The sequence below is a fragment of the Lingula anatina genome, chromosome 8 (genome assembly GCF_051362555.1).
Source record: "Lingula anatina isolate TDL-2025a chromosome 8, LinAna3.0, whole genome shotgun sequence".
Taxonomy (NCBI): domain Eukaryota; kingdom Metazoa; phylum Brachiopoda; class Lingulata; order Lingulida; family Lingulidae; genus Lingula; species Lingula anatina.
In genome coordinates this window covers 16,673,981-16,686,680 of record NC_141774.1, presented here as the reverse complement: position 1 = coordinate 16,686,680, position 12,700 = coordinate 16,673,981, and the positions used below count along the sequence as shown (strand labels likewise).

Below are 12,700 nucleotides of genomic sequence, written 5' to 3'. Positions count from 1 at the left end.
TCCTACACAATAGACACAAATTATCCAAACACCCACTCCATGTCGATATTAATTCTAGCTTTCCTGACGACCTAATGACCAATATCCCAGCGAAGGCTGGGTTAATTGATGGGGTCTTCCTGCTCATTAATAAGTGAAGTGGTTATCACCACGATATCAAATCTACTCACTGATAATGTCGATGAAGATGGTTCCGAGTTGCTACTTCCTGTGTCAGAACTTGTAGGAGTAGGTTCTGTAGAACCTGAAACAGATTAGATAATATTTTTTTATATATTTTAACTTGTAATTTTCATTCCAGAAAAAAAATTCTTTTTATCCTTTTATATTTTCAGGGAGGATATCAATTCTGATTATGTTTTATGATTAACACAAAGAAATGTCATATTGTATTACTCCATAATGTCTTTAACATCTCAAATTTAATGGGCAAAATACAATAACATTTCACAATGTGATAATTCAATATTCAAAAAATTTCCAAAATCATTTGTTTCAAGCAAAAGTTGTTTTAGCAATTCAAATAGTAAAATATTCTAAATATCAAATTACATTATCTTCTTATTTCTATTGAATTAATATAGAACTTGATGTATTAGGAGACCCAAACTAAAATTCTATCTATAAGCAAAACACACTAAATGTTGTGCCCAGAAATGTATACATGTGCCATTGTGTTAGTTCTAAAAAGATGGAGAACCTCCTACTGCTAGAGATGTTAGTGTAAAACCAGTCCATTGTGGTAGTTGAGACAAATCCCCTCCACTACTATTATACTACATCTACACGGAAAGCAGCAGATGGTGGAAACTTCACCAAACAACCAAAACCAAGAATTAGACAAATGTGACAACCCAAGCATTAGACAAATAGAAAAATGTGTGCGTCTTCTTTCTGCAAAGAAAAAAAAATCTGAAACAAGTAAAAGCAATGTGTATGTGACCTGGGGTATTTGCCAGGCAGCTGCCAATTTATCGCTGGATCATATGGAACCTAGACAGTCTAAATAAGAAAATATGGACTCCAAATCTCAAATTTCTGACAAAAGCATGTGACATCACTACCTTGCAAAAAAAAAAAAAAAAAAAAAAAAAAATTGAGACAAGCAAAAACAGAATGTGACCAAAAATACACCTGTGTCTTGGTCGCAAGTGAGAATTAAATAACCAGCCACCATGACATCAAAAAAATTCTAAGATCTAAAGCACCCCAACAGTGTGAACGCTTGCTTAAGATTCTACTTTGGATCTGAAATGTTTAGTAAGATTCAAATTAAAGAGCACCAAACCAAAAGCATCGAATTGAAATAAAATAAGACCCATCTGTACCTGATGTACCGATTTCACAGAATTGGGTCGCCTCATCCCTAGAAAAGCCATCTTTACAATTACACTTCCCGAGACGTGCACGGCCATTTTTTAATACACACTCCTCATTCTTTTCACACTCGTCAATCCCAAAAATACAAGACAGATCTTTCCGCCTTTTCCCTTCTCCTGATTGGTCAGTTAATTCTGAACTGTTGTCACCTGATTGGCTTATAGTTGACTGTGGATTTGATTGGCTGATAGTGTCAGCTGATGTTGTTTGCTCACTTTGTAATTGGTCAGATGGGGTAGTGCTGGGGGTTGCTTCTTCCTTTACTATATTTGTTTCATCTGTAAAAAAAAAAAAATACATTCACATGTTATTATAACAAACTAGAAGTAATATTACTTGCACACAGGGGTGAGATGGGAGAAAGTGAGAGGGGATAACAATTATTCAATAATAACAGTGACTCTGATTTAAAAAACTGTCTTGAGATTTACAGTACAGTACGTACACATAGTAGTTTTTCAGACAATAACTCAGCCTTCACAAGGTTTTCTTTGAGAAGTGGTGTGAGGTGGGGGTGTCATAGGGTGTATTTCCAGAGATTTAGATCGATCCAGGGATTAAGATTTAGATCGACCTAACTCCCTGGGGGTTCACATTAAGTTGTAGTCAGCCGAGTGTGCACCATAGTTAATTACCCCCTTACAGCTTTCAGTAGGCGGGACAGACGCTTAAGCTGGCTAAGCTGACAGTAATCTAGTGAGACTCCCCACAGGGATAGATCGATCTAAAATCTATGGGAATGGGGTTATAATGTAACACCTAGACAATGATATATAACATTTTCCTCAGTATGACCAAACAGAGAAGGTTCCCAGATGTGCCAGCTCTGGTCTTACTCAGCCTTATTATCAGGGCCTTAAATTAGCCAGGCAACTACGGAACAATCTTTAGGACTCCCTATCATAATTCTGACACCCATGTTCTTTATTTTTATTATTGAAGCATATGAAGCCTAGATGACATGTCTCTGTTAGAAAATGTACTTCAGTGCACCTGTTTCAAAATCCTGGCTAAATCCTTAGTAGCAATTCCTTATCATATATATATATATATATATATATATATATATATATATATATATATAATACACAGAGTTGCATGACACACGTTTGATATTCAATCATTTTAAGTGCATACAATTAGATAATTCAGATGTAAACAAGACAGCTGCTACCTATAAAAGTGGCAGACTATGTGCTTAGCATGATTTACAGGTATTATATATATATATATACAAAGAGAGAGAAAGAGAGCTATCGACTGTGTAAGATATCATATGCATGATTGAGAGAGAGAGAGAGAGAGAGAGAGAGAGAGAGAGAGAGAGAGAGAGAGAGAGAGAGAGAGAGAGAAGACGAAGAAGAAGAAGCAGAGGGAGCAAGAGTTGAAAGTAACTAACAAAATTCATTTTGTCAGACGCCCTTTCATCTAAACCAAGTTTGAGACTGGGTTCCCATGCATACATTGATCCATCTGGATCGGTCTTACTCCCTGGGGAGTCTTACTACATTGCTATCAACTTATTAGTCTTAACCAGCTTAAATGCCTGTAACACCTGACAGATGGATCCAAATATCTGTGGGAATGGTCCCTAACTCTATGTAAAAGAAGTCAACATGAAGTAAACAAGGGGTGACAGATGACCTATCCACAATAAATAACACAGACCACAGACTGCTGAGTAGAGATGAACTGTGGATAACACACTCCTTAATGTCATGTTGTCATGAAAATTTACCACAATGACACAACACGGGTTTGAAAGTGTTAAGGGAAACGAAAAGAATTGTATTTATTCAAAAGACTTTCTGTACTTCTAGTCTGTAGTTAAAAACACTGTCAGAAATTTACATTTGTCCAAACCTGTAGACAAGTGGCTTTGAAAAACCGTTCTTTATTCATAGTTTGACACCAACTGTAATTACTTGTCGTCATGTTGCTACTGTTAATATAACTCTCAGAATTTCTACTTTTATATCCCCCCCCCCCCCCAAGCGTTATAAAACTTTCTCCTGACATTCATTTCAACAGCATTTCATCCACTTTCTCTTAAACACCTTGATTAAGACAAATAGCAGATAATTTCCTTGTGAAAGCATTTAATAGCCATCGTCTTCCCATTCCAGATATGTTAGATCTGCTATTGACTTATATTACGTTTATAAAAAATATCTCCCAGCATGACGTAGTGCACCCACACATCTGCAGTACACAAAATAAAACCAAATTGGTAATAACGTCATGTCAACTCAAATTAAATCAAATCAAAATGAATTTAGGATGGATTAATTAAGTTTGCAATATTCTAAGGATGAAGATATCTGTTGTGACAATATTTGCCATTTCTCGTCGACTGACAAGCACTTCCTAGTTTGCACACACACACACACATACACACACACACATGCACAAATAAACAAACATACACATATAGTCATACTATTACAGCCACATACATATACGCATAATCATTAACATACAGTCGCACATACACACACAAACACACACACACACACAGGCACATGCACAAATAAACAAACATACACATATAGTCATACTATTACAGACACATACATATACGCATAATCATTAATATACAGTCCCACATACACACACAAACACACACACACACACACACACACACACACAGGCACACTGCAATCAAATATCTTAGAATCTTTTGTACTAAGTAAGGTCCACCCATGTTGACTGGAAACACCCCATAATTCACCTGATAAAGAGGTAAGATATGATAAAATCGGGAAAACGCAGCAATCTTATCTCCCGCATTTAGTGCGTACACTGTGATTATCAGTCAAATAAGAAACAAAAAGACGAAGACTGCACAGGTATTTACACAGGTATATAAATCATTAATAACATGTATGGGAAGGTTAAATTAATTTTAGGTATAATATGAGACAATATAAAACATCACGGTTCTATACTTCAGACATAAAATATGGCAATTCCCATTATTAACTATTGGCAGACATTGGAAGTCTACAAATACAAGAAGATTTGGACAAAAATTGAATTAATTTAAATAATCTCAATGGTTGGGTGTCAAATAACTTCAACAGATAAGACTCATCCTGCCCAATTGCTGCATTTGTCACTATCAATAAAATGCACACAGATCACAATCTTTAGACTGTTTTATGAGAAGCAACTGGATGGCAGTGTCAGCTCTAGTTCCTAAGGAAGGATAATTACTGGTCATCTACAATGTTGATTAAAAAAACTTAATACCTAATAAATTGGGTATGTAATTAAAGCATACTTTTATCATCGGTGAGGAGTGACTTCCCTCTGTGTGGCAGTTTGTGTGATCCTGCCTACTGATTTAGAGCCCCTATTTTACAGCGATCTCAGAGGACAAATCAGTAGGTCCTGGAGAGAAAATTCACCAACACTGTCTGCCAGAGTGATGTAGAAGAGTTTATCATTGTTTCTTTGGTAATGTGACATGCAGGTCACAGGCAGAAGATGGTCATAATTTTTCAAATTTATTTAGGGGTATCTAATTTTTTTTTCTGTTAGAAGATGGTCAAAATAGAGAATGGATCAACAAAGATAATTTGGAAGACTGACAGAAAATATCTCTGGATCCACCCCTGGGTCATTCCACGAGGAAGTGTTTCTCATCTTCGACTCTTTGTATACAACATAGCACAAACCCTCTTTTGTTCTGAAATATGCTCTCTCCAACATCAAGTGTAAATCCTTTTAGATTATCTAAGTTGGTAATCGATTACCCAGGAAAAAGCATTGTAATGTACTAGTACTGTTCTCTTAAAGCAAACTTGGGGCTGATTCCCAATGAAACCATCGCTCTACATCTAGATCAATCCAACTCTGTGGGGGTGCTAGCTGAATGCAATCAGATTAACACAGCTCGTTTCCAGCACACTCATATAACCACCACCTTGTCTGCATTCTACTCACAACAGGGGGAGGCGTATAAAGCTGTGAATCTGGGCTCTGTAACTCAAATACATTATGACTTGCAATAGCGATATCACCTTTCATTTCGAGGCTATTATATGGGGCGAATAATTGCTGAGTTATGGAATAGAGGCGCATATGCTCGTTGGCAATTCGTGGTGCTTTCAAGTTATGGAGCCCTGATTGCATTCAACAAGAGTCCCCACAGAGTTGGATCGATCTGTGTAAAACAACAGTTTTATTGTGAACGAGCCCTTTGTTGTACACTGGCTCAAGTTCCATATTCATCCTCAGGTAAAATGTTTTACTTTCTCCTTGCCTGAGTTTTACATTTATCATTGTAGACATCATTGATTTTACTCAGAAGTTAATTTGGTTACACAATATACAATTACAGTGCTTTGTGGACTGTTTAATGCTTTCCTCTATAGAGGGAAAAAATCCAATATAATCTGATAGTCACCCATCAAACTCTACTGTGTGTTTGGAGATCACTCGGCAAACTACTAAGAGTAATAAAATTTGATGGTCATTGGGAAATAATATAATTAACCCCTGGCTGAGAAAGCGGAAGTTTCCATTTTTAAAGGGGAGTGGGCATTTAATTGAAATCCCATTAATAAAATTACTAAAAAAATTACATAAAAATGAACACATTTCACAAAAATAAAACATAAACCAAAAATTGGTTTTCACTTTTGGATAATAACTTTGCTCCATTTTAGTGAGTGATAAAGACATACTTCACCCAATGAATAATTTCACAGTATCAGGTCCTTTATTAGTACCTATTATTATCTCCATAGCTCAATACTGTGGCTCCCCTGAGCTTACAAAAAAACAACCATCTAGGCCTTAATTACCTCCCCTTTCTTACTGCTCAAACTTTTCAGTTCACTTGTCACTATCAATACCAGAACTACAACTTACTTAAACCATATCAAAATTTAACTAACGTGAAGGTAAAATCTATATAGATAATGCAAAATTAATCTAAAACAACAGCTAAAACATTAACGAGTCTAAGTGGACTTTTATTTGGATAGCATCGATATTTTCATAGTTCTGATGGGTTCTGCGCTGAAACTCCCATTAGATCACAAAACACAAATGTCTGGACAGGAATTTACATTCTATTTTAGATCATCTATTTTATTAGTAGGTAGGGGGTTCTCCAGGATTTGGGGTACAGAAAGTCCAAGATGTGAAAGTGTGATTCAGAGAGAATCCAATCCAAGCAAGCCCAACCAACAAACCCCCAAAAAATGTGTATTGTAAGCTGTCCTGTTGTCTTTGGAAGCTAATTTACAGCCCAATGACAGCTGGATGGCTCTCTGGGAACAGTGTGTCTAGTATGACAAACTGCATTTGAGAAAAAAACTGTTTCCCTTCAATGCATTGATATTGCTCAATGCTGTGACTTGTAAGCCACAATACAAAAGTAAATACCTACAAGTAGGTAGTGATATACACTTGTACCTCACATATTATGTACAAACTTGTTTGAAATCGGATACCAAAAGAATAAAAGATCTTATATTTCAGTGAGCACTATACAGTGTCTAGCATTAGTACATATTTACTGTTCAATGCTGTGATCACTATACTGGTACATATACTAGTATTTACTGAGTGGTTGATACTGCCATCACTATACAACTACATGTACATATTCACTGTTCAATGTTGCGATCACTACACAGATACTGGTACACATTCACTGTTTGATGCTGCAACTCCCCAGCTGTTATAAAAAGCAAATTCCCTGGCCAGCAATTGCAGTGCCTGACATTTGCGTTGTCTGGCAATTCAGAGGCTGGGAATTGCTTTATGGAACGATTTATTGAACAGATAGCAGTATGTGTTTAACATGTTGCTCAGTTCATGCTGAGAAAAAAAAATCAGTTGCATGTCAGATTTGCCTCCACCTTTAACCTTCTAGGTTTTTTTTTTTACAATATGCAGTGAACTTATCAGATTAGTACTCAGCATTCTGACTTGTCCTAACAGGATGTAAAACTATATTTATGGAAAAATATTGGGTGGATTCATTTAGTGACTCTCTTACTAGTACTAGTAACCTGAGTAATGACCAGGCTACAGTATTTAGTTGCCAATCTCTCAAAACAATTGCAATGCAGGTACTAGCACTGTAAATATATAAATAACATTCAATTGTGAAATGGGCTTTACACTTTTAATAATCAATGAACTAGTTCCATAACATCTTGTGAGAGACACCACACCTGTGATAACAAACCAATTTGACCCCACAATCAGGCTTTCTAAGAGAGAGAGATACACGCTCAAATAGTAGAAATAAAGAGATCCATTATGCTGATTTGTGAAGAACACCACATTTATCAAAGCAATCCAATCAGCACACAAATCAGGCAGCCTAAAATAGAAACTATGAGTAAGAATATGCCACAAGTGTACTCTTAAATCTCTGCTGCTTCTAAGGAGAAGGCCTGAGGTAACAAAGTTACTAGTAGGCCTTTTTCACATAATGGTTCAGTTTTCTGTATATCACTACAGTTTGAGAGATTGAAAACTTATCAGCATGGCTATGACATAACAGAGCTACCTTTACGGACAGCCATAATCCATTACCCATTGGGCTCACATTGAGATATATGCCACTGGGTCGGCACTAACAATCGCCAATTTAACCAAATGCTAACTTGAAATGGCTAAACAAATTTGTTTGATTTGGCTTGTTTTAGTCTAATTTGGATAACAAAGCAACAAAAAAAAAAAAAAAAGAGTTGGTTTGGCTCAGAGAAAAAATTGCTAGTGCTACCCTAGTGCCATCTAGGGAGAAGATATTAAAACAGCCAACTTCACTCACCTACAGACCGCAACTGTATCATCAAACTTGACTCAAACTCTGGCGTATCCGTCGTCATAGGATCACAAGCATCTGGGACTGTTGCATTGCACTCAATAAGGAAACACGTCTTCTTGTGTAAAAACACAACATTACAAGTTGGTTTGCGACAGCAGCTTAACACGCATCCTTTTAAATCTTTCGCCTCTGTGTTTTTGGAGTAGTACCCTGCGCTGGCGCCTCCTTTAGGCAAGGATCTGAAGTTCATGGCTTTTTCCAGCTGCTCCTCGTTGACATCTTCACAGAGATTGGCTTTGCAGACTACAAATAAAGGACATAAACAGTGACAGTGCTTTACCACATATAACCAAAATGAAGATAGTTAGGTATGTATAAAAGTCTGCCTTTTGTAAACAGTTTTCTGATGACATTAAGCATATCATTTCCTATAATCCAAATATAAATAACCCAAAGTCTTTATTTTCTGAATAATGAATAAATAAGTTTTAAGTCAAGTTACACTTCAATTGTTACAGAAAATCATTCACTATAATAGAAATATTATGTGCTTAAAAGTCTGTGACTGGACACATGATCCCCTGTATCCTCTCCAGGGAGGTGAGATTGTCAACACAGAATCTAATGACCAGGTGTCAACCTGTTAATGTATAGACATACATATATATGTACTGCACATAACTGAATGTATTGCAAAGTCTCCTGAACAGATTTGGAATTAAGACTTGTGATAAATATATTATTATCATTATAATTATGAAAATTCAGGAATAACCCACTTATAATCAATTTGTAACTTTTGTAGCAATAACTTTTAATTTTCTGTTTAATATTTCACTTCCATAACTAAATTAAAAACAAGTGGGATTCAAGATATATAAATCAGGCTAAAACTTGTAAAAAAAGCGTGTCAAACTGAGGTAACATTCATATACCACTGTGTAACACTCAGTGCATACACATTGTACAGCTGTGGTTGTACAAGTTAGGTAAAATTAAAAACAGAAATCTGAGGTTTACCGACAAAGTCACTTACACGCAACGTTTGATTACTCACCTGCCAGACCTGCGAACAGCAAGCAAAGTAACAACAGGGGTTGTTGGTTCATCTGCAGCAGACGAATTCCAACACTTCTAGAAATCCTCTTCCGCAAATGTGTGAGATAATTCATTGTAATAAGCTAGTCAGTGCTAGACGTCGGCATAATATTGATAACTATCTTGATGTTTCCTTTGAAGAATTTGGCCCTGTGACCAGGAACTTAACTCCTTAAACAATATGGTAGCTTCCAGGTGAGAATTCTTCTTTTAGTTTACCCCATGCAAACTTTCTTTACTATGCCAGCTATCGCTACAGGTGAGATATACTACGCTAAATCGAAAACCTTAGATATCCTAACTCATCTTTCTAAATGAATCCTCCGTAATCTAAATCGACCTTGTTGTCCTCGCGCAGTGACGTCACCAACTTGGGAAAACGGGAAAAAGCTAGCAACCGATGCAGCAGGTCCAACATGTCTAAAAGTGCACCAGTTCTTGTTCAATATGTCCTGATTAGAAGCGACTTGAAGTGGCCAACAGGGGCGTTAATTGCTCAAGCGTGCCATGCGTGTACTGCCGTCATGCACATATTTAGAGAAGATCCTAATGTTAAATCATATACTGAAGATTATACGCGGATGCATAAAGTCGTTTTGGAGGTGGGAAATATTTATTGTTTCGTGATCTCTTTCAACGTATCTGCAATATTCAGTAGTAGATATATTTTTCCCATTATAAGCATAAAATAAGAAGATGAATCAAGACATCCACTTAGATCATTATTCTTAAACTTACATTTTGTAGTCAGGGACTCGTAGTTTAAGTACAAATATACCGAAAAAAGTTTATTTTCCGCACAGTTTCTCTTAAAAAGTCTAGCTAATTTCCAAGTGAGGAAAAGGTTTGTCTTTGAATAATTAGTATATATCTTCATTTAACTGTTACTTAGTTTTTAGTTATTAATCATTTTAGTATTCATAATTGTGCACAAGTCTTGCATAACACACCATTTGTACATTTGCGATATGTACTGAGTATAAGCAAATGTTCTGAAATTACGTAATGCAAGCAAGATTCATTTATTTTCTTTCTGTCTTTTTAGGCCAAAGATGAAGAGAGCTTGACCAAAGTTTCAGAGTCACTGACCTCAGACAATAAGGACTTTCATCTTTGGATAGAACAGCCAGAAAATATACCAACATGTATTGCCACAAAACCATACCATAAAGAAGAGATACAAACTTATTTTAAAAAGTTTAAACTCTTTAAATGATATTTGAACCTCATTTCATATAGTGCAGCATATTTATATTGAGACTGTGAAAACCTGGAACAAAAAAGTTGACTTATTCAAAGAGTGGAGCAGAATAAATTAATAGAAGATAATGTGACTTGTTTAATTTTTCACAAGAAAATTATAAGCTGAAGCAAAAGTTGGCTTGGAATGACAAAAATTTTACTTTAGTATACTATTTGCTTTGTTTTGTACTTGTGTTCAGTGTACTAGTATGCCATCAGCCCTATTCACAATACCAAACATTTCATGAATCAAAGGAGCTACTGTTGATAATACCTAATATCTCATGAGAAAGGACTGCCATGTTCCAATCTTTAATCCCATGAAGAGTGCAATCAAAATTAAAAGACAACTGTCATATTTGAGTATTGTCATTGTTGACGAACTGGTACACAAAGCAGGTTTAACTTGACATCTTACCCTTCATTTAGAAATAAAAATGTCTTGGTATTTATTTTAAAATATTTGAGATTTTTTGTAGCTTGTTCTTCTGTATCAACATACAGCATCTGAGCTTGTCTGTAGAAAACTAAGAGAAAAGTAGAAAACTGGAATCAACACACCTTTTAAAAACAAATAAGGAAATGACAACAAAATCTGTTTATTTTTAATCTTTATATTTTACATGAGTTTTATTTATCAAATAAATAATGTAAAAAGTAAGTGAAATTCCTTGCAAAACTTCATTTACAACTGTGACAATACCTGATCTATCTAATATTTCTTGACTGCCAAGTCACCTATTATTTGAATTAAGTCCTTCATGATGAGCAAACACATCTACCAACTGTTTGGACACTTAAACAATCTCAGACATATAACATCTCATATTAACCTCCTTAGAGTTTCAAAAGTAAGTGCAAAATAAACCCAAAACTAAAACTTCTACAGTTCTTAAGGGCTGTTTTCCATCAGACGGATGACCGCTGTCCAAATTCCTTTTTGTCGTAAAAATGTCTGAGTACATAACATAACTGGACATGCCTTAGATTTCTTCTAAAATCACCCAAGGCATATGTTAGTCTGTTGTGCTTTGTCATTTCTGTGAAATGGCAATGTTACCATGGAAACCTCCAGACCCAATTTGCAGCATTGGTTTCTCTCTATCTTAAGTCATGTCCACTCATTATCTGCTACCTTTTTCCTGCTTTCTGCATCTGAAGAAAAAAAATCTTATATTACTGAAATGTTCACAGTTAATGGAAGGCAGGGTTGAACAAGTTGTGGTTTTAAAAGACACGATTTATTATTACTGAAGAACAGTGGGAATGAAGTAATTAGTTCCAATGTTATTCTGTTGAATTAAAGATGAAAAAAAAATGCTGTGCAAAGAAGAAATTAAAAAGCTTTATCATCTGCTTGAAATCTGCAACCTTTTTAAGTTGCATATTCTGTTCTGTCAACTTAATTGTAAGCAGTTGCATTACTAACTGTTCATATACCTACCACTACATAGTACATACTTGACAAAAACAAAATTTCAGTATGCTAAAACATTTAAAATATAGTTTATTTCCATGCTATCTCTCTGTAAATCACTTTTAACTTACTGTTTTCTTAAAACATTCCTTCAGAGCCTGGAACTCTTTGGCGCAATCATTACATTTCACATCCTCCTTCTCCGAAACACACTTCCCGTATGCTGACATCTGAAATTAATGGTGTCAAATCAAGACTTGAAGTTGCATTAATAATTATCACAGTCACCAAATTATTTCTCGTGTCAAAAGAAGCAAACAGACTTTCCACCCAAGCCCCACCCCAAAAAAGTTATTAATATTTTTAAAAGATAAAGTGAATTTGTAAATACATTTAGAAAGAAATACCCCTTTCAACTAGACCATTTACGATACAAACAAATTTTCTAGAACATTTCTCAAAATCACTGCAATTAACCAATGGCTTTGTAACTACTCATATATATATATAGAGAGAGAGAGAGAGAGAGAGAGAGAGAGAGGGGGAGAGAGAGAGATGCAACGTTCTCACATCGAATTACCTCAGTCCTACATTCTTTCAAGGCCACAGGGAACTGCTTCAATCTCTGTTTAGCTGCCTGCACAGACGAATTAGCACGCTGCATAGCTACTATTTCAGCATTACAACATTAACTATGCCAGTGACACTTATATCACCACTGTACTGCACATGTGAAACAGTTGCTTGCGTTTCAAACCTCCACATCC

At 35.7% G+C, this 12,700-nt stretch overlaps 3 protein-coding genes across 7 annotated transcripts in view; 1 reads left to right on the top strand and 2 right to left on the bottom strand.

The window, feature by feature from the left end:
- LOC106172557 (dyslexia-associated protein KIAA0319-like protein) overlaps positions 1-9,644 on the bottom strand; it is a 35,112-nt gene extending 25,468 nt beyond the window's left edge. For 2 of the 5 annotated variants that reach the window (XM_013553328.3, XM_013553335.3), the window contains exons 1-4: positions 9,234-9,644; positions 8,180-8,479; positions 1,329-1,658; positions 171-244 (exon numbers count right to left, since the gene is read on the bottom strand). In XM_013553328.3, coding sequence (XP_013408782.2) covers positions 171-244; positions 1,329-1,658; positions 8,180-8,479; positions 9,234-9,348 — 819 coding nt within the window. In that variant the 5' untranslated portion in view covers positions 9,349-9,644. The remainder of the gene's footprint in view (positions 1-170; positions 245-1,328; positions 1,659-8,179; positions 8,480-9,233) is intronic. The other 3 variants (XM_013553344.3, XM_013553352.3, XM_086994480.1) reach the window with 3 other exon arrangements.
- An 8-nt stretch (positions 9,645-9,652) lies between these two features.
- On the top strand, positions 9,653-10,978 carry LOC106172581 (putative peptidyl-tRNA hydrolase PTRHD1). The gene is made up of 2 exons (XM_013553364.3): positions 9,653-9,876; positions 10,320-10,978. Exons 1-2 carry the CDS (start codon positions 9,691-9,693, stop codon positions 10,488-10,490), a joined length of 357 nt encoding a protein of 118 aa, XP_013408818.2. The 5' UTR covers positions 9,653-9,690; the 3' UTR covers positions 10,491-10,978.
- Positions 10,979-11,099: 121 nt separating this feature from the next.
- On the bottom strand, positions 11,100-12,687 carry LOC106172072 (uncharacterized). Its single transcript, XM_013552664.3, has 3 exons — positions 12,514-12,687; positions 12,065-12,163; positions 11,100-11,671 (listed from the first exon to the last, which is right to left on the bottom strand). Exons 1-3 carry the CDS (start codon positions 12,595-12,597, stop codon positions 11,648-11,650), a joined length of 207 nt encoding a protein of 68 aa, XP_013408118.2. The 5' UTR covers positions 12,598-12,687; the 3' UTR covers positions 11,100-11,647.
- Positions 12,688-12,700: the final 13 nt, after the last annotated feature.

Bases quoted from the DNA above. Each gene is read 5' to 3' on its own strand.
- LOC106172581 (XM_013553364.3), top strand. From the start codon at position 9,691: ATGTCTAAAAGTGCACCAGTTCTTGTTCAATATGTCCTGATTAGAAGC. The intron at 9,877-10,319 runs GTGGGAAATATT...CTGTCTTTTTAG, and splicing joins TGCATAAAGTCGTTTTGGAG to GCCAAAGATGAAGAGAGCTT.
- LOC106172072 (XM_013552664.3), bottom strand. From the start codon at position 12,597: ATGCAGCGTGCTAATTCGTCTGTGCAGGCAGCTAAACAGAGATTGAAG. The intron at 12,164-12,513 runs GTAATTCGATGT...CATTAATTTCAG, and splicing joins TGAAAGAATGTAGGACTGAG to ATGTCAGCATACGGGAAGTG. The intron at 11,672-12,064 runs GTAAGTTAAAAG...TTTTTTCTTCAG, and splicing joins AGGAATGTTTTAAGAAAACA to ATGCAGAAAGCAGGAAAAAG.